Source organism: Myotis yumanensis, unplaced genomic scaffold, assembly GCF_028538775.1.
Source record: "Myotis yumanensis isolate MYYU_CA2020_CCGP unplaced genomic scaffold, mMyoYum1.0.hap1 SCAF_10, whole genome shotgun sequence".
NCBI lineage: Eukaryota > Metazoa > Chordata > Mammalia > Chiroptera > Vespertilionidae > Myotis > Myotis yumanensis.
The window spans coordinates 37619748-37643025 of NW_027223761.1; the positions used below are offsets into that span (position 1 = coordinate 37619748).

The following is a 23278-nucleotide window of genomic DNA, read 5'->3' on the forward strand; positions in this document are numbered from 1 at the left end:
AAGTCAGTGTGATTCCCAAGGATGTGTGCCCTTTATATATCTCCACTCTGATCTGTATGCCAACTGTACCTTCTCTTAGTTACCTAAAACATTTAAGGAACATTATTTCCTGAATTGTCATGTGTTGTTTACTTCTATGTTCTCCTTTCTATCCATTGGAAGCTGGGATTGCTTTGGGTATTTGTGGAGTTTTTGAGATTTTTCTCAGCTCTCTCTGAAAGGAGTACCTGGTTCAACATTGAGAATGCCAGTCCATCCCAAACACAGCGGAGGGCCGGTGTGTGTGTCAAGACTTGAAAACAGATAACCTGAATCCCCTCGCTTTGCCTGGGTAGGAAGAGTGATGATCTTTCTCATTAACACTTTACAAGTAGATAGATGTCTTAGATTATGATTCTTCCTGTTTTAGGTAAAAAGATGGATTTTGTTTTTGGAGAATTCTATTTTTTTTTTGGAAATATTTTTATTGATTTCAAAGAGTAAGGGAGAGGGAGAGAGAGAGACAGAAACATCAATGATGAGAGAGAATCATTGATTGGCTGCCTCCTGCCTGGCCCACACTGAGTTTTAAGCCCGCAATCCAGGCATGTGCCCTGACTGGGAATCAAACTGTGATCCCCTGGTTCATAGGTTGACGATTAACCACTGAGCCACGATGGCTGGGTGTGTTTTTGGAGAATTAAAAAAAATTTGTCAGTAAACCAGCACTTGTAAATAAACTGGTATGATTTCTTAGTTCAAAGGCCTCTTTTAGAGTCTCCACATTTGTTGGAAATGTTTAGGCCACCACTTCTCAGTGGCTGGAAATTGAATAGTGACTAATTTCTGTTGGTAGATACTTCTTTTCCATGGGACTGATCCTGTTTGGATTCTATAAATGAAGGATTGGGATTCCAAAATGAAAATGTGTAGGATGTTTAATGTGCTCATTCCTCGGTGTTTGTGAGATCTCCGTTCAGCCCAGGCAGCCGGCTTAGACAGTAGTTTGTGATGGGCGAGCAGAGTGAGATTGAAGTTCAGATTTAGCACAGATTCCTGACACACACACAAATTTCCTTTGTAAGTAATGGGATTCTCCGTTCCTGTCTTTTCTGTCCCTGTCTGTTTTAGGAACTACTTTGCTTCAAAAGGAAAATATATGTGGTTAGGAAAGATTCCTTAGTGTTTTTGTCTTCAGCACTCACTTACTTAGCAGACAATACATGGTCATCCACCATGAGCTTGGACTCACAGATGACTTAGGGGATGAGGCTCAAAAGATTTGTCAAGGTCAGATCTTGAAGGACTCGAAGCCACTGGGAACTGGGGAATCCTTCTTCTGAAAGCAAACTGGATTTGGTTGGTAGGGAAGAAACCTATGCCCCCATGTGGATGATAGGATTGGGTGGGAGAAACTTGTTTTGTTTATCTTATTGATTGTAACTAAGAGGTGATATTCCAGTCCCTCAAAATTAAGGGACGTCTGGGGGTTCTGAACTCCAGGTTGCAGAGCCCTCAGGAGCTGCAGAGCAGTGGTTGCAGACTCACCTGGAGAGCTTGTTTCAGTAGTTCTGAAGTGGGGCCCAAGAGTTTGCTTTTTTACAAGCTTTCTAAGTGCTATGGGGAACCGCTCCTTAAGAAGGTCAGCAGCTGAGATTCAAATGAGGGTGTGAGGGCCAGATGCTAACTGGTACGCCTTCTTTCATTAACCTAGAATTTCATGTCTATACGGTAGAATCCCTTGGGTGGCTTACCCTGTATTATCAACAGAGCTGCTGCCCCAGTCACAATGACTCTTCTCACGATATCCATATCACTTCCGGATGAGGCTTCCAGCTCTGTGCTTGTCTCTAAACAGCTGTTTGATGGATTTTTTTTTGGAATATACCCACCTGGGCATTTGATTCTGTTAGGATAGGTGACATTGATGCCAGGATAGGCTCCCTCACCCGCCCCCCCCCCCCCCCCCGCACCCCCTGCCCTTCAGCACAGCATTTTGGTTGGCAGACTGATTCGGGGACTGCAGGCAGGCTCGGCATAGTGTGTGCTGTTGATTAGCCAGGTTTACACAAAGACATGCCTGGGAGATTATCTCTTTAGCTCCAGAGTACAATTCAAGGGCAAAGTCCACTGTTGGCAGCCGTTAGGCTGAGAACACCTGGAAGAGAGGCTCTCGCTTGGCTTTCACTTCGCCAGGCCTCAGTGCCTCTTCCCACAGAGGTCAGGTTTTCTACTGTCTGCTGCCCCAGCAGGGAATTTTGGGACACTCCTCCCAGAGCAGCATGGCCCCAGGCACTGCCGCTTGCTGTTGACTTCAGGACCTGTGGCTTCAGGTGACACACGACTTAGTAAATACCCACTGTCCTCTCTTCCTCGGCATTCTCATTTCCTGAGTCCTGGTCTGTGCTTGCTTCTCCCCTTGGGGAGGCCATCTTCATTTTTCCTTGTGGTCAGCGACTCTTAGATTTCCCCTAAGGCTCTCTCTTCTCTTCTTAAGCTTCCCTCATTAGTTCAGCACAAGCATAGAGTTCTGTTTTCGTGTGGAAAGGGGTAGTAAGGGTTACCTGACCTGGCACTGCCCAGTCTTTTTTGTATCCCTGCACACACAGAAAAGGATCACTTTTGTAAGGCGCATTGGGGTGAAAGGAGGCTGCTGGTGGCACTGAGCCCCAGTGCTGCCCGGGCTTGAAGAAGTCACTATATCTGCACAGCTGGAACCCATTCATATTGTTTGGGAACTCTGACCCAGTCCCAGATGCCTCAGAGTTTAGAGATGAGAGAACTGAGTGCCTAAGGTGGCACAGCTAGGACCAGGGCTCAGGTCTTTTCACTTTTGCTGACTCAGGGCCTTGCTGTTTGCACACATGAGAACTGTAATGTGTTATAATTGCTGATTAGCAAGCGTACAGGAAACTATCTTGGGTGAATTTATTTTTAGGAAAAAAATAAAGTGGAAAATAAAAAGTGTTGGTGAGGATGTGGAGCAATAGAACCCTCATACATTGCTGATGGAGATGTACATGTTGCAATTGTTATGGAACCAAATTCTTTTGGCTCTTCAGAAAGTTAAAACTTACTCTATGGCCCAGCAGTTCCACTTGTCTAGGTATAAACCCAAAATAATTGAAAACAGAGACTCAGATACTTACTTGTATGGCAGTGTTCATAGCAGCATTATTCTCAGTAGCCAAGGTGGAAACAACCTGTGTTCACCCACAGATGAATGAGTAAACAAAATGTGGTATATACAGTATTATTCAGCCTTAAAAAGGGATGAAGATCTGATACCTGCTATAATGTGGATGAACTTTGAAAGCATTGTCTTAAGTGAAATAAGCCAGACACAAAAGGATAAATATTGTGTGATTCTGCTTATATGAAATAGCTACAATGGGCAAATTTATAAAGACACAAAGTAGATTAGAGGTCACTAGGAGCTTAGGGAGAGAGGAGAATGGGAACTTATTGCTTAATGGTTATAGAGTTTCTGTTTTGGGGTGATGAAAAAGTTTTGGAAATAGTGGTGATGGTTGCACAACATTGTGAATGCCACTGAATTGTGAACTTAAAAATGCTTAAAATGCCAAATTTTATATCTTTTTTACCACATAAAAATGAGTAAAAATGATTATGTTTTACTGTAAAATTTTTCACTTGATAATTTACCTAGGCTGTTTCTCCATGTCAGTATATTACTTTCAACGGCAGCATTGTGTTTCCTCAGGTGGATGTATCACACTTTAATCAAGCCCTATTGATGGACATATGAGTTGTTTCCAAATTTTTTTATAATCAGTGCTGCAGTAAGCGGCAGTACACAGCCATCTTTTTTTCCCCAAGTGTTCCAATACTTGTGTTACCTTAGGCAAAATTCCTAGAAGGGAAGGTTTGCTAATCAGAGGGTATTATGCTCATTTAAAATGTTAATAAATATTGCCAAACTGCCTTTCAAAGGAGCTGCATCAATTAATTCTCATCCACAGTATATAAAGGTGCCTGTTTCTAACACGCCCTTGGCAACGTGGGTGTTATTCATCTTTGCCAATCTGATAGGTGAAAAGGGATTTATTATTGTTACTTTATTTAGGATTTCTTTATTAGTGAAATTGAATATCCTTTATGTTCACTGGAAGTTGCGTTTATTTTTATGTGAATTTTCTGTTCAAATATTTTGTTCATTTTTCCGTTTGGTCGGTATTTTTTCCTGTAGATTTCTAAGAACTTTTACATACATCTTACATTAGAACTCTTTGCCTTATATGTTGCTGATATTTTTCTCCCCAGTTTTTTCTCTGTAATTTTTGACTTTGTTTATGCTAATTATTTACCCTTCACATGTTTTAAATGTTTATGGAGGCAAATATATTGTATTGAACTTAATGGCTCCCCAGCCCTATGGCTGTTGAGTTGGATTTTATGTCATACTTTTAAATTCTCTCTCAGGTTACACGTGGTTTGGTGCAGTGGGAACACGAGGGCAATTGCATGTTGAAGATGCATGGTTTGGTGCTGAGGAGAGTCAAGGGCCAAGGTCCTAAGGGATGTTAAGAACCAGGAAGTTGTGATTTTGTGAGAGGGGAGCAGCAGGAAGAAGTGGGGAGAAATTTCTTAATCTGTTTAGAAGATAAATTAAGGAAGATTTTTTGAAGTGAGAGAAGGAAGAGAAATAATATTTGTTGGGACTCATTTATATCCCAGATATTGAACTAGTAGGTTCCACCTAATTGTATTTAAAAAGTCAGCTTCGCCCTGGTCGGTTTGGCTCAGTGGATAGAGCATTGGCCTGCGGACTCGATTCCCAGTCCAGGCACATGCCTGGATTTCGGGCTTAATCCCCAGTAAGGGGTGTGCAGGAGGCAGCCGATTGATGATTCTCTCTCATCATTGATGTTTCTTTTTCTTTTTTTTTTCTTTTTTTCATCATTGACCTTTCTATCTCTCTCTCCCTCTCCCTTTCTCTCTGAAATCAATAAAAAATAATAACATAATAAATAAAAAGTCAGCATTTACTGCTGGGTCAGCTTAGGGTTACTGCTCCTATGGGTTGTGAACTGGAAAAGAAAGCCTTATTCAAGGGTCAGGTTAAGTAAAATCCTTGAACCCAAAGTTAGGGACGAAGAGGGTAGCACTGACCGACATCATTGCTGTCCCTGTCAGTCAGGAGTTTAGACCGAAATGTTTTTAGTAGAAATAGGCTAAATAAGGAAGCAGAAGGGGAAACTATACTTCAGATCAGCAAACATTCATTAGGCCCCTTGTGACCAGCTGCATACAGACATACAATCACTACCCTTAAAGCATTTAATAGTTTAGTGGACAAGACATATAAAAGGCGAGTACACTGTAGTGTGATTTATGCTGCCATACACATGGCACTGGGAGGAAAGCGCTAGTCCAGTTACTGGTGGCAAGAGAGCGAGGAAGGTGAGGGCAAGGTTTCACGGAGGACATGGTACCAATTCAGATTTTGAAAGAGGAATAGATTTATTTTTTTAAGTGGGCAAGGCAAGGAGGGGCATGCCAGGTCAAGGGATTGGCATGTGCAAAGACGGGAGTGAAGCAGTATGTGCAGAGTGACGGCACATAGCTGCCCATCGGTCATTTGCTTACATAGTGCAGCGTGAGCAGTGTCAAGATGATACCACGAGACTGGTCTCAGGGCCCTAGCTGCCAGTGTTCTGCATACCACACCACCCCTAGACATAGTGGCTGTTTAAAGAGCCGTAATTTTATTATTACCTCTCATGGTTTTGGGGATCTCGCTTGGGGTCTTCTCATGCGGTTGTAGTCAGAGGGTGCCTAGGGCTGGAATCAGCAGAAGACTCGCTCACCCTGTGTGCGGAGCCCGCGCTGGGAAAAGTCAAGCAGCTGGGCCTCCTCAGCTCTATCCCTTTTGCTTCACCCCCTTACCCCAACCTCCATTGTTACTCTCTGTGGTCCCTCCAGCATGGCAGCCCCAGGGGCAGCTAGATTTCTTACCAGGTGGCTCAGGACCTGAAAGCCAGCACCACGAGAGAGACTGCAGAGGTTGCATGGCCCTAATCTAACCTTGTCTTGGAAGTCAGGTGCCCTCACATAGCCTCCTTTCTGTTCCTTGAGGTAGTCACAGGCTGTCTGGTTCAAGGACAGGACTAGCAAACAGTTTGCAAACTTGTTTTGAAATCACCACACTCATACAGAGAAACCTGAATTTCTTCCCAAACTTAATTCATTGAAACATTATCTTACTTTCTTAAAGTGAAAAATCAATACTATTTGCTATACACAGAAGATAACTTTTAAAGTACATACAATGAAGACAAAAAATGCATTAAAATTTTAGCTAGATACTACTGCCTATGAAAGTCTTCTCTCTTAAGAGATTATCAAGTGTCAAAGACAGCAGCAAGTGGAGACTTTCTTCTTAATCTAGGGAGAAGGTTTGAAAGAATTACAAAGTGAATGACTGGATCACCTGGTGATTGCATGCCATTCAGTGCTGTGCAATGGGAGGTGGAGTGCCTGCCTTGCAGTTCCTCACCACATTTTGGGAAGCACCGCTGTGGGCAAAGGAGCTGCTAAAAGAATTTGAGCACTGGAGTGATGTGGTTACATTTGCAAGATCACTTTGGCTGAAGTGTAGAGAGCAGGTTTGAAGAATGTAAAAGTAGGAACAAGGAGATGGTTTTTAGGAGATTATTGTAGTAAACCAAGCAATCAATAATACAGTCTGAGTTAAGAGTGGCAGGGGAATGGAGGTGACTCTGAGACATTAAGGAGGTAGAATTTGCAGGACTTGGTTATGTCCTGCAAATAAGGAGAATGAAAAGTCAGGGAGGAGCTGTAGAAACTCGGACGACTTTGTGGAAAAAGCATAGGGAAGAGAGAGTTTTATTAGGGGTGACAAGGGAGATGATGAGTTCAGTTTTAGGCATTCCTTTTAATTGTAACCTAAGTTTATTTGCTGTGTTGTGGACTTACCTTATTGTTTCTTTGGAGTATTGTTTAGGCTCTTTCTCTCTCACCAACAGAGGTGCTTCCCAAAATGTGGCATTTTCTGTAAACTGTAAACTAGATATAGAGGCTTGATTAGATTTAGATTTAAACATTTTTGAGGAGACAAAAACCCTTTATAAGTGATGCAGAGATCAGAGGCACATAATGTCTGGTTTTCCCACTATTTTTGATGCTAAATTTGGTTACTACTTAAGGTAGGGTCAGCCAAATTTCTCCGTTGTAAAATTATAGTTTTCATTTTATAACTAGCAGATAATCTGTGGGTGACCTTTGGCACTCTTCCCCATTAATCTTTCACTTAAGTGGTTTTTATTTTTTAAACTTTTTTTTATTATGGAAGATGTCAAGCATACACAAAAATAGAATAGAAGATGAACACCCATATATACATCATCCAGCCTCAACTATTATCAACACATGAACTAGCTTGTTTTATCCTTATCCTTGTCCACTACCCCTCCCCCCCGTTTTCCCCACTGCATTTTTGGAAGCAAAAAAGGCATCATACCATTTCATTCATAAATACTTCGGAATGTATCTACAAAAGATCTTCCAGACATATTTTAGACATGTTGATTTCTGACCAGCAATTTTTAGTTGCTTTCCCTGGGAACAGTGTATACTGATGCTTGAATTGATCCAGAGTGAGAGCTTTACAAGCAGGTACAGTGGAAGGAGAAAGGGGATAAGGATTTGAGGGAGTGATGGGTCATGGATTCTCACCTGGAAGGACAGAAATGTGGTGGCTGATGTAAACTAGGGAAGAGAGACTTGGCCAAGGTCAAAGAGCAGCTATTGGGTAGTAAAAAAGTCAAGAGATAGGCAGGAAGGGAAATTGTTGTCAGGACATAGGGTTTTGTAGGACAAAATTGAGATGTGTAGTCTTAGGCAATGGCAAGGTCCAATGTTTGTCCATAGGTAGGTAATTAAAGTAACATTGAAATCAGGGAATCAATTGAGTTTTGAGTGGATCCATACACATAGGTACTGAAGTTGCTAGGATGGAGAGCCTGGTGTATGTTAGGGCAGGAGATGGCACATGCACCTTGTGAGTACTTTATTAGTATTTATTAATTATTGTATTACTAGAGGCCCGGTGCACGAAATTCGTGCAAGAGTAGGCCTTCCTTTCCCCGGCTGCCAGCACCGGCTTCCCTCTGGCACCCAGGATCCTGGGCTTCACTCCAGCTGCCTGTACGCAGTAGGGACCCAGGCTTCCCTGGCAGCCCCAGCTTCCTTCCGAAGGTCGTCTGGTCTAATTAGCATATTACGCTTTTATTATTATAGATTTTCTATACAAATAGCTATAAATCTATTTTGCCCCATCCTGTGTATCTCTCTCTCTCTCCTGGGTCATTGTCATCATGCCTATAGGAAATAAGCATATTGTAGGTTTCATAGTTTTGAAGAACTTTGAGCTAAAGTCATGGACTTGTGGATGAGCCAGAAATGAACACTTGAGATGAAAATTCCTCTTCCTAAGATATCTCTTGAAATAATACTTTTAGGATGATCATCGTTGAAGAAAAAGAGGTTAAAGTGGAGCTGGGAGATAAGGAGGGCAACCTGGCTTAATACCACCATCTTCATGATTCCAAGGCAAACAGAGTCTGTGCCCAGCAGTCTGGGAGTGGGATGTTTTCTCACTATCTTGCCAAACACCTACGTTGAAGGGAGTGACTGACCCACAGGCTTACATGGTTTTTTGAGTTTTACTTATTATTATTATTATTTTTGTTAATCCTCACCCGAGGATATTTTTTCATTGATTTTTAGAGAGAATGGAGGGGAGGAGGAGGGAGAGAGAGAAACATCGATGTGGAAGAGAACATCGTTGGTTGCCTCCTGCACATGCACCAACCAAGGTCAGGGAACCTCCAACCAAGGTAAGTGCCATTGATTGAAATCGAACCTGGGCCAATGCTCTATCTACTGAGCTAAATCAGTTAACGCTCATGAGTTTTAATGTTGAGAGAAAAGTGTTTCTGTTGGGCTGTATTTGGAGTTCATTTCCTGCTGACTTTGCTGGTGTGCATGTGTGTGTGTGTGTGTGTGTGTGTGTGTGTAAGCAGAAATGTCACCTCTGCTTTAGTCAGGATAATGATAGTTATTTATATATGAATAATAACTTACAACACATTAAATATTTTTACATTCATTATCTCATCGGTTTTGTATTCCAATCTTTGAAAAGAGGAACTGAGATGACTGGCTTCAGAAGACATAATAAAGATGTACTCAGTGGAAGGAGCAGGAACTTCAAAGTCAGACCTAGTTTGAATTCTGGCTTTTCCTTTTACTAGCTGTATGACCTTTGGTTTTAGTTTTCTTATTTGGTAAAATAAGAATTGATAGCATTTACCTCATAGGCTAGTTTTAGAGTATTAAATGAATTAACATAATTAACACCTGGGAACAATGCTTGGCAAAGGAAGTCCGTAATCATGTTAATAAGAGAAACAGATCATCAACAACAAAGCAAAGAAGACCTTGCACATGTCCTAATCTAGTTAATTAAGATGGCTTCTATGAATGGCCTTGGACTTGGAGTTCCTTGGTAGTCATGGAAACTGACCTTCTGATACCTAAACTTTAGGTAAGAGGAAACATACCCTTTTCTCAAGGCAGACAAAGTTTGTTTTTTAGCTTTATATTTTAATGAGATTTCTTATGTGAATATCTTCATTGGAGATGTTGAATGATATAGTAGATAGTTATACCATTTTTTTCATCAAGAGTTATATTTTATTCTTTTTTTATTTTTACAACCACAATGACATTTCTGTATTATTTTTTACAGCAAATGCTTATGTGATTTAGATTTCCTGTAGCTCTCTTGTGGGGACTGCTAATAAAATACAAATGTATTACATGGAGTTGCAGCTCAGTGAAAACCACTGAGTTAATGGTGTACATATCTATATAGCTTTTCAGCAACCTGACAGAACAGTGGAGCTTAAAATACCCAGGGGCATGGGTATTCATCACACTCCTTAGATGGTCTCCTTGCATTGTCACTTTTTTAGTTGGGATTTTGAAAGAGTTGGGCAGTAATCAATCCAGAAATCCTGAGTTCCATGTTCTGTACTCTGTATTCTGTATTTCCAACTGAAACAGATCCACAAACTTTGGAAAATCAATGGGAGGATTGACTTTCTACTAGAGAATTAGAGCTTTGTAACTGTGTTCTTGCCTGTATTAAAACATTACGGATTTTATTTAATCTTTATAATATCCCTGGGAAGGACGAGACTGATCAAATGTAAAATTCCCTTTGAAGTATCAGGGATTGGACTTTTCCTTCACTTACAAATAGGAGGCTGACTCAGTGCTGAGAGATCTGGTGAACAAGCCTATTGCATTCTTCCCCTCTCTTCTCCTCCATCTCTTTGGTCATAAATGCCAGGCAGGGATTGCCCTTTGCTTTATCTGTGTGACTGTGTCTGATCTGGAAATGACCATCATCACTTCTAGATAATACCAGCCCTGGGAAATTGCTGAATGACGCTCACATCACAAGCAAATCATGGGATTATAGTGACCCAGGGAGAGATTCTAGTTGGAATTGGACGACTTTTCTAGAAGGTAAAAACAACAACAAGGCAGGGAGGTGACTGCCTTCAAAATGCAGATGTGTCCCTTGCTCTCTGTCCTCTTCATTGGTCAGAGGCAGTAGAATGAGGGGAATTGGAGCCACCAAAGATTTTGCATGTGTGTGCTTTTATCCTCTTGTACCTACCTTTTCCTCTTTGCAGCAGTGATCTTAGAAGACAGGAAAAACTGCCATGATCACAATCTATGTTCAATGCAAAGAAAAACTGTTGGTGCTTTTTTTATGGACATGGGGCAAATTCAAGCTCTGGGACCTGGGATGAAGCTAACTGTTTGTGGAAATGCAGGTAGCTAGCTCCTTAGATGAGGTCCACAGTCCCAAAGTACAAAGAGTGGCTTAATTTCAGTGGATATCTCAGATGGGGCACCGTGGAATCTCAGATGGGGCACCTTCCTGTGTTTTCTTAACAACTGTTAGCCCCCTGGGGCTTGTGTAATGGGGGCTACCATACCCAGAAGGGAGATGCACCTGCCAAGAGAACTTCTATACCGGTTCGTAGATGCCACATAGCCAATACTTTCTTGGTTGGTTTCAGGTTTTAGATGTTCCACATTGCCTATGTACAAGACTGCCTTGTGATGATCACCTTGCTTTGTCAGCCCTCTTTTCTCTGTTACTTGAGCTTCTTTAGCTTTTTATCTAATTAACTAGAGAAATGGAATTTCCGGTTGTGTAGTCAAGACCAAGGCCACTGTGAAGCCATAGCTTTTTCCCCCTGAATATGTTTTTATTGACTTTATAGAGAGAGAGGAAGGGAGAGGAGAGAGAGAGAGTAACATTGATGAGAGAAACATCGATTGTCTGCCTTCTGCACACACCTACTGGGGATTGTGCCAGCAACCCATACATGTGCCCCAACCAGAAATTGAACCTATGTACTTGTTCACCCAAATTTAATAAATTTTAACATTTTACCATATTTGCCTGAAAGCTGGTAAAAAATGTTTTTAATATGACAAGTATGACTAAAGCTTTCTCCAATCCTTTTCTCCCTGCACGTTGATATGCCTCATTACCACGTATAGCTTATCCTTTTATAGATATGTGTTTCCATAACTAATGTATAGTATTATATATTTTAAAATTTCATACACATGACACCATTCCTGTGTGCAGCCTTTTGCAGCTTGATTTGATTCACTCAGTGTTATTGAAAAGTGTGCATGTGTAAAATCATTCAATTAAATTGGTTTGTGATGCACCATTGTATAATAGTGAGAGATGGTTCAAATATTTCTCCTTTTTATGTATTAAAAATAGTGCTGTGATGAGCATCCTTGAAGGAGGAATGTGTGAGAGTTTATGTATACCAGCTGCCTGTAGTGGGGTGCACGTTCTCATCTTTACTAGGTCACACCAGGTTGCTCTCTATGATGCTTATATGTATTCACCAGCAGTGTATATGGGTTTTAATTTCCCCCAATTTTTGCTAACACTTAGAGATCCCACCCTTCTCAGTATTTTCCAATCTGATGAATATGAAATAATATCTCATTGCTTTAATTTGCATTTTCCTGATTTACCAGAGACCTTGAGCATTATTTCATATGTGATTGAATATTTGATATTCCTTTTTTTTTAATTGTCTCTTCATATGTATTATGTGTTTTTCAGCTCTTCCTTTCTTTCTTTCTTTTTTTTTTTTTTGGTCTCTTTCCTATTGATTTTCAAAGTTCTTAATGTATTTTGATTTTAAATCACTTGTCAGTTATGTGCTTTGCAATTATTTTCTTCTTGTCTGTGGCTTGTCTTTTAAAAGTTGTGTTGGTTTTGCCCGGCTGGAGTGGCTCAGTGGTTGAGTGTCGACCTGTGAACCAGGAGGTCACAGTTCAATTCTGGGTCGGGTCAGGGCACATGCCTGGGTTGTGGGCTTGATCCCCAGTGTGGGGCATGCAGGAAGCAGCCGATCCATGATTCTCTCTCATCATTGATGTTTCTATCTCTCTCTCCCTCTCCCTTCCTTTCTGAAATCAATAAAAATGTATTTTTAAAAATAATGGTTGTGCTGGTTTGTAGTACCTCCAACAGTGGATGAGAATGCCCCATTCACCACATCTTGCTTTTCTCTCGTCACAGTTTTATCACTTTGCCAGCTCTGATAGACAAAAGTGGTATTGCCCCTGTCTTCTACTTTTTCTGTGAGGATTCCTACCTCTTTATCATAGCTGACAACTGGCTTTTCCAGGAAGATCTCACTTCCCTGTGACCCACTCTAATGAAGCAATGCCATCTCCCACCCTGACTCTCACTCTGTGCTCCCTGACCTTGCTTCTAGTCCTGCTGGCAGCCTTTCCATTTGAAGCCAGTCTCTTCCTTCACATGTATCTCCCCTCCTCATTCTTGGTGCTCACTCCCTCTTGACTTCCTTGCTAATTGTTGACAACCTTCTTCATGTGTCCTCTTTCTAGCATAGTTAGGACTTGAGAATTCACACTGAGAACCCTTCATTGTCCTGGCCTCAGTCTCTCAATCTTTTCAACTCGAAGACTTCATCTTCATTCCCTTCAGGGTACTCAGAGCATGGCCATACCTTTGGTCTCATCACTTGGAGCTTTTTCATTTTCAGGATCCTAAACGTTGAAATTCCCTTCCTCCCCAATCTCCTGAACATTTATACTGCCTGTTCCTTCACTGCCTGCTCCAGACAGCTGGTTCTCTGGCCTTTCCCTGGTTTGTACAGCCTCTTTGCTACCCTGGGGACTACCCTCTTATTTTTCTGTTCAGCCTGAACCACGAAGACAATAATTCCAGCCAGGAACTTTTAGTCAGGGACTTGACTACCTGAGTTCCCTCCTTCTCTTATGCTTCCTATGATTTTCAGTCCTGGTGGACTACATGGTCAGATTGTTCTGCTTTATCCCCTAGGTTTCTGAGTACTGCTTCATCTTTCAGAAGCATAATAGTTCTGGACCCATCATGCCTTCCTCAGAAAATTTCGATGATTTCCCAGAGAAAATAGAAGACCCTTAATTTGGCTCTAAGATCTGACATATCTCTGTCTTTCCAACTCTCCCTTGTCCCTGGTATACTTCCAGTTAAACTCCCACCAGACTTAACATCTTGCTGTTCATGTGTCTTCTACTTTTCTGTCTCCAAGACTCTGCTCTTGTAGCTCTGTCTACCCGAGTGGCCCCTTCATCCTTTTGCCATTTGAGCTGCCAGGCCCAGAGCAAGGGCACCCCTCTCAAGGAAACCTTCCTGCTTCTTCAGTTGGAAGAAGTCCACGACATTTCAGCCCTCAAAATGACACTCAGAATAGTCTTCCTGGTACTTGTTATATTTATGTGTCTATTGTGTCCATCTTACTAGAATGTAAGCTCTTTGAGGATGGACCTATACCTGATGCATTTTGGTGTTCCAGGCAGCACTAAGCATATTAGTTAGCACACGTTGGTGTTTGGTATGTTTTAGTTGAGTGCATGCATGACTATATGTGTGAACGGAAGGAGGAGAGACTGTTGACCTGGCTTACCAGAGACTGTACTTATAATTTCATACCCTTCTCCTGCTCTTTCATACCCTTCTCCTGCCCTAGTGTAATGAAGAAACAGACTTAGCTTGACCTAGACCAGCAGAAGAATAGACCGAGCTCCTGACCCACATTGCAATTGGAGAGCATGAAGCTGGTCCTACTGTGGGAGCAGGAACTTTGAGTACTAAGGGTTCCATCAGGATGTTTTTGGGTTCAGGGAGTTAGGCTGCCTACATCCTATGCACTGTAGGGAAGAGCTTTCAGAGTAGTATGGGAAAAGGAAACGCTGAGAACGCTCTTGGCAGAGGTAGGAGCAGAGGGATTGGAGAGCGTGGCGACTCTGAGGTCTCTTTCCTCCTTACCTCCCAGGGCTGAGCCTCAATTGGATAAGGGACAACACTACAGGCATGATATTCGCCGTTCTTCCTGCCCTGGGACCTTGAGTCACAATCTAACTCTTCATCTCAAACAGGCTCCTGTCTCATTCTGTCCAACTACTGTTTGTCTTGAAGGCCTGGCTCACATTTCCTCTCCCACAGACATCCTATCCGAGCTACTCCAGCCCCTCCACTCCTACCCATTGTACTTTAGATACTTTTGGTCTGCATCTCACACTTGAATTATTTCCTATTGTGTCTCGTTTTCCTAAATTAATCTGTGAGCTCCTTGAATGCATGGTTTTCTCTTGCTGCTCAAAACAAAGCCGTGATTGGTAATTACTAACCATTTATTGAGGAGCTAAATACTAGAACTTGGAAGATTATCAGTGGCAGAATAGCTGAAGATGGGAAAGGACATACAAGTAACACTTAGCCTTGGGCTGGTTCTCCACAGTCTGGGTCTGGGAGGCAATGCCTGCTGATCTGTACAGTCTCCTAGTGAACAAGGGAGGAGGGCAGATTTCCTTAAATCCGGCATTTGAAGCTCTGCCTTCCAACAGTAGTCAGCACCTGGGCAGGTGAGGGAATGAGGAGTACAGGGTGTGGCTTCCAGGGAAGAAGAGGGCGGGCTGGTGGCTGGGGCCCTCAGCTGGGCTGTGACCATGCCTGTCCCCCTACCACATGGAGCTGTAGGCACCCATGAGACACTGGAACTCGACTCATCCTTTATCAGCCTCTTCCCTGAGCTGGAAGCAGGATGAGGAGCAGCAAGCCAGTTGGCCGACTTGCCTTTTCTGCCTTAAAGTACTGTTTCTGTTGCTAGCAACAGACATGGGTAGTGTAAATAAAACGCAGACACACAGGCACATAGACACGCAGAGACTGAAAACTTGAGTTGTCGGGGGGTGGGAGGAGGGGACTGAGGTGGAAAGGGGACTGGAAATGTGTAGCTAATCTCTGAGGACACTTGGTGTGCTCCCTCCAGCCTTTGGCCATAGGCCTCCTGGTGGGGGCAGCTGAGTGGGGGAGCCTGGGCAGCCGAGTAGGAGATGATGCTGTCTGGATGCCACAGGTGTCAAAGACAGCTGCTTGTTTCAGTTGGACGCAAAGCTTTGCTCAGATAGACACTCCTCCAAGCTGGTGCTGGGGATCTGAGGGCTGATGGCAGCTTCTTCGCTTCTGTCCTGCCCTTTCTTCAAGGCTTTGCTTATGGATCCCTTGCTGTGCTTACAGATAGTGTCCACCGGTCAGCAGCAGCTATGGCCTTTCTGGCGATCCTGACCTAGAAAGGCCCCTGAAGTCTGAACGTGTGACTGGTGGTTTGAGTTAGCTCCTGAACACTGTGAGCCTCCCTAGCACGGACTGAGACTGTTCAGGGGGCTGAATAGTTCGTGCTCTAAGAAGCAGTAGTTGCATCTCATGTGAGATGAGCTTATTCAGATAGAGTGTGATGAGGATGGGTGATGGGGAAGACTGTGAGTCTCCATTGCTGGACTATACATAGGGACAGATGAGGTGTTCTCCCTTCCTCTCTGGTTCTAACAGGTATCTGAGATTACATCTGGGAAACCTCTTCTGTGTCTGAGTTAGAGGGGTGGGGAGAGGAACTGCATTGATATGATATATCATGTTGTGTCAGTTGCTACGTTTAACTGAGAGTTAGAGGATCAAGGCACAAGTGAATGGGTTACCTATTTGTATAATGTAGGAGGTATGCAATATTATCCCTATAATAATAGCACCCTGACTCATGTTCTGATAGCCTTTCTTGAGCAGGACAGAGAGGAGTGGAGTTACTGTTAGGGTCTGAGAATTGCAGTTACCCTGGAGAGACCTAAGGTAGTCGCCTCCCATGTGACCTCCATCATCTGTGTAGTCATGGTGGCTACTCCTGAGCAAAGCACTGGTCATTTTCCCTTTGTTCTCTGGCTTAGGCAGGAGTGTGAGGCATTGGGCTTGGTCCTTAGGAGGAGGAGTTGACCAGGGCTATTATTGAATGGGATTGGACCTAGCATAGTTGTGAAGCTAATAAAAGCTGGGCAGGAGGCAGTGCTACCCAAGTTGGTCAGAGTAATGATGGTTCTTGTAACTATAGGCTCTAAACCACCAGGCCTGGATGGCTTCTTGGAAAGGTTGAAGGAGAGGCAAGAAGACCTCATCAACTGGACTTTATCTCCCATACTCCCCTCAGTCCCCCCGAGTATCACACCAAGCTGCCTATGAGATCTGATGGTTGACTCCCCTACCTGTGATTCAGGTGAGCAGAGAGGTTCATGGTGAAGCCCCTCCCACCAGTCAGGAGACGGGGGACTGTATTGTTTCCCTTACTGTGGCCTCAGTGTCTGGCCTAGTGCCTAGCATGGAGGAAGTGCTTGGTCATTGTTTGGGGATGGGACGCTTTCCCAGCCCATGTTTAAGAGGGACCTTGGACGAGGCCTTGGAGCACAGATAGGATTTGGATAAGCAGAGAGTACTCTAGGCTGGAAATGTTTGAACACAAAAACATGAAGGCAGTAATGGACACTTTTAGAGCAGGTGATATCCTGTCTGGAGAGAGAAGTGCATTTGTGTGTGTGTCTTTGTGAGGAGGAGAATGAAGGGTATGGCGGAGGGTGAAGGGTGTTTGAAAGGAGGAAGAAGAGGGAATCGAGATTGGTTGGTAGCTTTTGACAAGGTTCTGGAGGAATTTGGATCTGGTGTGATTGGCAGTTAAGGATCCCTGAGGAATGACATGATGCAGATGCTAAGTCTATCATTTCTGAGCGGGGAAGACTGGGGATGGAAGAATGAAGGGGACTAATGATGATGACAGTAACACTTCACATTTATTTAGTGCCTCATATGGGCTGGCATTGATAAACTGCTGCATATAATCAGATCACTGTAGTAAACTAGATACAAGGTGATGAGCTGGAAAGTGCTGCCTAAAAGACAGTAGAGTTAGTTCCTTCATATTTGGCTATGTTTGGCTCTTAGGTGGTTAAATAAGAAATGGCTCCAAGGACATCTTCTTCCTGGCCTCTGCTTCCCAAAACTTGTCCTTGAAGCTGGAGCTGTTATCTGGCATGGCTGGGCTGCTGAGCATTCGCATACTCCCTGCCAGGAACTAATGTCCTTGGGCCTCAGCTGGGGTGTGTCCCCACTCCAGCCATCTGGAAGGTCAGAGAAATTAGCCACTAGAATGTGGCCATTAGTGCTTTGAGGGGTTACAACCTGTTAGTGGAATCCTAAGCCTGGGAACAGCTTCTCTCGCAGGGCTTTCAAAGTTGGAAAGGGCTGGCTTGTAGCACTGACGGATCCCTTATTTGGACACTGAGTTTTCAGGGTGAGATTGGACCTCTCCTTTGGTTTAGGAGAGTGTTTTAAGGATCTGATATCTTTGTGAGTGATTTTCAAAGAGATTATGTGACATCAGAACTGTTCCTTTCTTCGCCTGATTCTTTCCTTGGCCTCTGAGACCAGGATGGGGCCTCTGTGCGCTCACCTGCCCTCTCTCCCCTCACCTCAGTCTTCCCAGAGGAGAGATGGACAGCACATCATGGAGCCAGGAGTCAGGGTGGCTGAGGCTTGGGTGTCTGGCTCCGAGGGTTGAGGATTTCTGCTAGCAACAGAAATCTCATGCCCAGCCTTGGGGCTTGTCTTGGTTTTGGGGAACTTATTGTGCCCATTGACTTGGTGGATTTGCATTTTTTTCAGCCCAGATGCAAGTGGGGCCAAGGTGGGTGCAGGAAGCAGTGCGGGTGGTGGTGGTGGGTGGTAGTAGTGCTGCTGAGGGTGAAGAGCCTTTTGTGGGAGCTGTGAGAGCATAGTCCCCCTGCCCACCCTGCACTGTGGACAGCTAATCATACTGGACGCCCAGCTCTGTCCGCCTCTGGCTTTCCCTTTGGTTGACCCCTGCCAACCTCAGGAAAATAATTCAGCTCATGGCTGTGACATTGGATGCTGTTGGAGGAAGGGAAAGCAGGAAGGAGCAGAACATGTTTCTGTCAATGAGGGTGTGCTTTCACTTGTCGGAACTTGCTGCGAGGCTGCCTTCAGCCCTTTTGGGTGATTACTATGGGCTTAAAGTATAATGTCGTATGTGAAAGAGGTTGTAAATCACAAAGACAGGCAGGGCTGCGGAGGGGAGGTAGGGCCTCCAACTGCAGTTGCCAGGAACCCAAGGTAAAGGCTGAGCGAGCTGAGAACCTGCTACTGCCCGGGAGAAAGTGCTTTGGCAGTGGTAAGTCCTCTGCATGCAGTATCTTACTTAATCTGCACAACAACATTTTGTGGTTGGAACTGTCATCTCCATTTTATAGATGAGGAAGCTGAAGCATTAGAAAGGTCAGGTAACTCCTCCACAGCTTCCGAGTTCGTAGAGGCAGAGTGGAAATTTATACCCAAGACCACTCTTTTCCCATTATTCCTTATAGAGGAAATAATCCTCTATAGCCAAGCTATTATTTTTAGAAAACTTTTGATTTTAAAACAGTTTTGGACTTACAGAAACGTTGCAAGGATAGCACAGAGAGTTTCTTTAGTCCCTGCAAGTTATTGGTTCTCCTCCTCCTCCTCCTCCTCCTCCTCCTCCTCCTCCTTCTCCTCCTCTTCCTTCTGCTCCTCCTCCTCCTCCTCCTCCTTTTCTTCCTCCTTCTCCTTCTTTCCATTTTATGAGGATTCACTGGGGGTGGAGTACAAATTCAGAGTGAGAATGTTTTGTCTAAAGCTTACAACTTGGTGATTTTTCAGCTAGGATTTTTGAAAGTCCGTCAGAGTCTATTATCTCTTCCCCAGTCCCACTTGGTCTCAGCTCCGCTGGGCTGGGCTAGAGCTGGCTTTGACCGCTAGTTTCAGAATCAAACACCCTACTTTCTGCCTCTCACAATAGGGTTGGATAGCAACTGAGTTTCAGAGTGTTAGGGAAGGCAGGTAGTTCTGGCGAGGATCCTTAGCAGCCTGGCTTCTGGACATTCTTCCGTCTGATGGGGTGGTGACCGGGGAGTGTTAATAGTTTCAGCTGGTGTTTCGTGGCCTGGAGCCAGAGCCCTCCTAGCGACACAGGGAATATCTATGAGGTAAAGCCTGTTTGCTCAGATGCTCTCTTGAGTCTATCCTTGTATGGTGCAGAGTGGTTTGTGGTGGTCGCTGCTCTGGGCTAGGCCCCAGGCTGCAAGCAGGCAGGCTGGCTGTGGGCAGGACAACATCTGTGGGCAGCTTTGCCGTGGGCCGCAGGCACATTCTCCATTTAAGGGAAAGGGGTCTGCATCTCCTTGGCTCTGGGTGTGAATGGGCAGGCCCGAAGCTTGCTCATGGCCTTTGCTGGATGTGCTTTTTCAATGAGATCATTCCAGAATTACATTCCTATGAAATTATATTTCACTCAGGACGTGAAGCTGGATTTGTGTTAAAGCATTGGCACTGAAACTCGGGGCTCAGAGCAGGGCAGAAATGGGAGCAGGGATAAACAGCTTTTACTTAGAAGGAGGGGAAGACACAAAGAGAGAGAAAACAATTGTTAAAGGATTTCACATTTAAAATTGGTACACTGTAAGCATAGCCAGGGAGTCAAGCTTACCCCTCAGCCCATGGAAAGGCAGACGTGATGTTTGCTGTCTCAGCAGGCTGCTACCCTAGGCCATGTGGGCTCACTCTCTTACATCTAATTTTTCTCTCTTCTCTTTGTCTCTCTGTTCGGTATCTCTCTGACTCTCTGAAACAAACACACACAGCCACACAGTCCCTCCATGCTGCCAGGATGAGATTATCATACTCTGCATGATGCTGCCCTGTGTCGCTGTGTAAATGCTGCTCCCTTAGCTCCAGATGCCCTTCTCTCCCTCTGCCTAGAAAACTCTGGTCACTTTGTATAACTCAGGTCAGCGTTGCCTTCTCTGGAACCTATTGTGCTGCCCTCTGACAGTTGTTTCCTTGTACCATTGTGCTGTCACTTTCTGTGCACCCCATTCTATTAAATATATTTTCATTGATTTTTATTGATTTCAGAAATGAAGGGAGAGAGAGAGAAAAAAACATCAATGGTGAGAGAGAATCATTGATTGGCTGCCTCCTGCACACCCCACACTGGGGATCAAGCCCGAAACCCAGGCATGTGTCCTGGCCAGGAATCAAACTGTGACCTCCTGGTTCATAGGTCAATGCTCAACCACTAAGCCTCGCCAACCGGCCATACACCCCATTCTTTATGCACTTCTCATGTGGTCTTTTGAAGGGCAAGGAACATATCTCCCAGTACCCAGTACAGCACTTGGTAAACAGTAGGTGCTCATGAAATGACTGTTGAAGGAAGGAACTGAGTGAATGAAGAGTTGGATATAAGTGAAAGTTGGGTGCTACAGGCAGGGGAATCCATAGCATGGTGGCCAACATAGCATGAGTGATGCCAGAGGCCAGGAGACTAGAGTCAGATCTTCAGCAAAGGTGGTGCATGTATGTATGTCTGTGCGAATGCACAGGAGTATGAAGACGTTTGTGGAGTGCTAAGATAGAGAGCTCAGTGAGTTCTGGGTTCCTTAGACACATTACTGGGATTAGGTCTGGGTTTTCTCAAGGTTACATGAAACGACTTCCTGGGGAATCTTTGAAAACTGCAGCAGGATAAAGAGGAAAGAGCTCTAGATTTGGAATTAGGGGTTCTGGGTGGTGGTGGTAGTAATAGTCTTATTAACAACCAGAGGCCCAGTGCACGAAATTCGTGCATGGGTAGGGTCCCTAGTGGCTAGCGGCTGCCTGATGCTGGCTGGGGCCTCCCTTCATTCCGTGCTGCCCCCTGGTGGTCAGCACATGTCATAGCAAGCAATCAAACTCCCGTTTGGTCAAACTCCCGAGGGGATGCTTTGCATATTGGGCTTTTATATATATAGATAACATCAACAATAATAATGTAGTCCTCACTGTGGACCAGACACTATTGCAAGTACTTCTTGTATATTAGCCCATTTATCCTTACAATAAGCTCTATGAAGTAGTTACTATTAATTGTTGCCATGTGAACAACTGAGGTCACACAGCAACCAAGTAGTTCTAGACCTGGTTCTGCATGTAGTAGGTGAGTGATCTTGGGGCAAGAATATCTCCCTGGGCCTCAGTCTCCTTTGTAAAATGAAGAAAACACCTATTTCACTTAACCTCCTGGGACTTGTTTGGTAGACTCAAATGAGATAACATGTGAAAGTGTTTTTGAAAAGGATAAAGTACTCTACAGTACTTTGGAGTCAGCATTAGCGAAGCAGGGAATCTTACATTAGATATTTTAGATATTGGGATTATACTTTTTGACTTTGCTGCACTGAGTGTGAGCTGCAACTGTATTTCTCAGCCACACTGGGCTGGCTAGTGGCTGTATCTTTTATTATATTTAGAATCAGGATTTGAGCTGCCATTAGAGAAACCAGTTAAAAAAAAAAAAAAAAAAAAGGCAACCCGGGCATGTGGTATGACCGGGAATCGAACCATGACTTCCTGGTTTATAGGTCAATGCTCAACTACTAAGCCACACCAGCTGGGCAGAGAAACCAGTTTTTATTGGAGCCAGATGTACATGTGAAATGTCACTGGGGATGGATTGTTAGGGCTCTTCCCTCCTAGCCAGGGACTTAATGGGAAAGCAGGGTGGTAGGAATTTGCATGGGGGAGAATTACTCTGTTGGGCCTTTGGGATCAGGGAGGCCACTGCATCTGGTGGCAAAGTGGCTCAGAAGTGAGCCGTGTCCCCCAGCTCAGCTGCACAGCAGTGGACTGCAGGATTCCGTGGGCTGGTGGGTGGGACCCACTGTTCCTCAGGTGAGAAGTCTGTGGGGAGTTCTAGAAGTTGCTTTACATTGATTGCTATTGCCTTGCTGAGGGAGACTGTGTCCAGCAAAGTAGCCCATTTTTATGGGCGTTGGGCCCACAGATGTGCCAGCATTTGGGCTTGAGGGAGTTGTGCTGAGCCAGGCAGTGGATGAGGAATGGGTGAAGGGGAGGGAGAGGAGTGTGAGGCCCGTTGCTGACGAGTATTCTCTGGACCTCCTTAGAGCCGAGTGGCTTCCTCCATGAAGTCCGAGCTCAGCGCCTCCAGCTTGATGGTTGCCTGGCTTGGCCCTGATGCCTGTGTGAGTAATTACAGGTCCCTGAACCGAACCACTAGTCAGCTACATCCCTCAAAAATGCCTAATTGTAGGCTACAAATACAAAAATATACAAGGGCTTAGATACATGTCATAGCTCATTACAAAGAGCAGTGGCATGAGTCAGGTGTGACTTGGGTGGCTTTTAGTATGTTGGGAGCTGCTCGGGGAGCATACTGCCTGGCCCGGGAGAAGGGAGAAGGCCTGCTCTTTCCACAGGGAGACTGGAGACTTAGGGTAAGGGGAGCAAATGCATGCAATGACCATAGCTTGCTCTTCATATCTGTATCTCCACAGCTAAACAAATGTGGTTACTGGAGGTAGATTTGACCTTTCTTTGGGAATTGTCTCTACCAATAGTTTACAAACCACATTAGAAAATGTCACATTTGAGCCAATCCGGTGTGGCTCAGTGGTTGAGTGTTGACCTATGAACCAGGAGGTCATGGTTCGATTCCCAGTCAGAGCATATGCCCAGGGTTGCGGGCTCCATCCCCAGGGTGGGGTGTGCAGGAGGCAGCTGATCAATGATTCTCTCTCATCATTGATGTTTCTCTCTCTCCCTCTCCCTTTCTCTCTGAAACCAATAAAAAAATATATATGTATGTGTATATATATATATATATACATACATACACATATATACATACACATATATATATATACATACACACATACACATGTACATATATGTATGTATATACCAATATATAAAATAAAATGTCAGATT

At 44.2% G+C, this 23278-nt stretch overlaps 1 protein-coding gene across 5 annotated transcripts in view; it reads left to right on the forward strand.

Moving 5' to 3' along the window:
- The window catches only part of DENND2B (DENN domain containing 2B), a 172827-nt gene that overhangs the window by 82741 nt on the left and 66808 nt on the right, over positions 1–23278 (forward strand). The window contains exon 1 of one of the 5 annotated variants that reach the window (XM_070425346.1): positions 2248–2312. The exons of 3 other annotated variants lie outside the window; for them this stretch is intronic. Coding sequence is in view for 1 of the 2 variants with exons in the window: in XM_070425342.1 (XP_070281443.1) it covers positions 22526–22533 (8 nt within the window). In the remaining variant the exon portion in view is untranslated. Of the gene's footprint in view, positions 1–2247; positions 2313–20681; positions 22534–23278 lie in introns of those variants that run through there. One more of the 5 variants, XM_070425342.1, reaches the window with a different exon arrangement.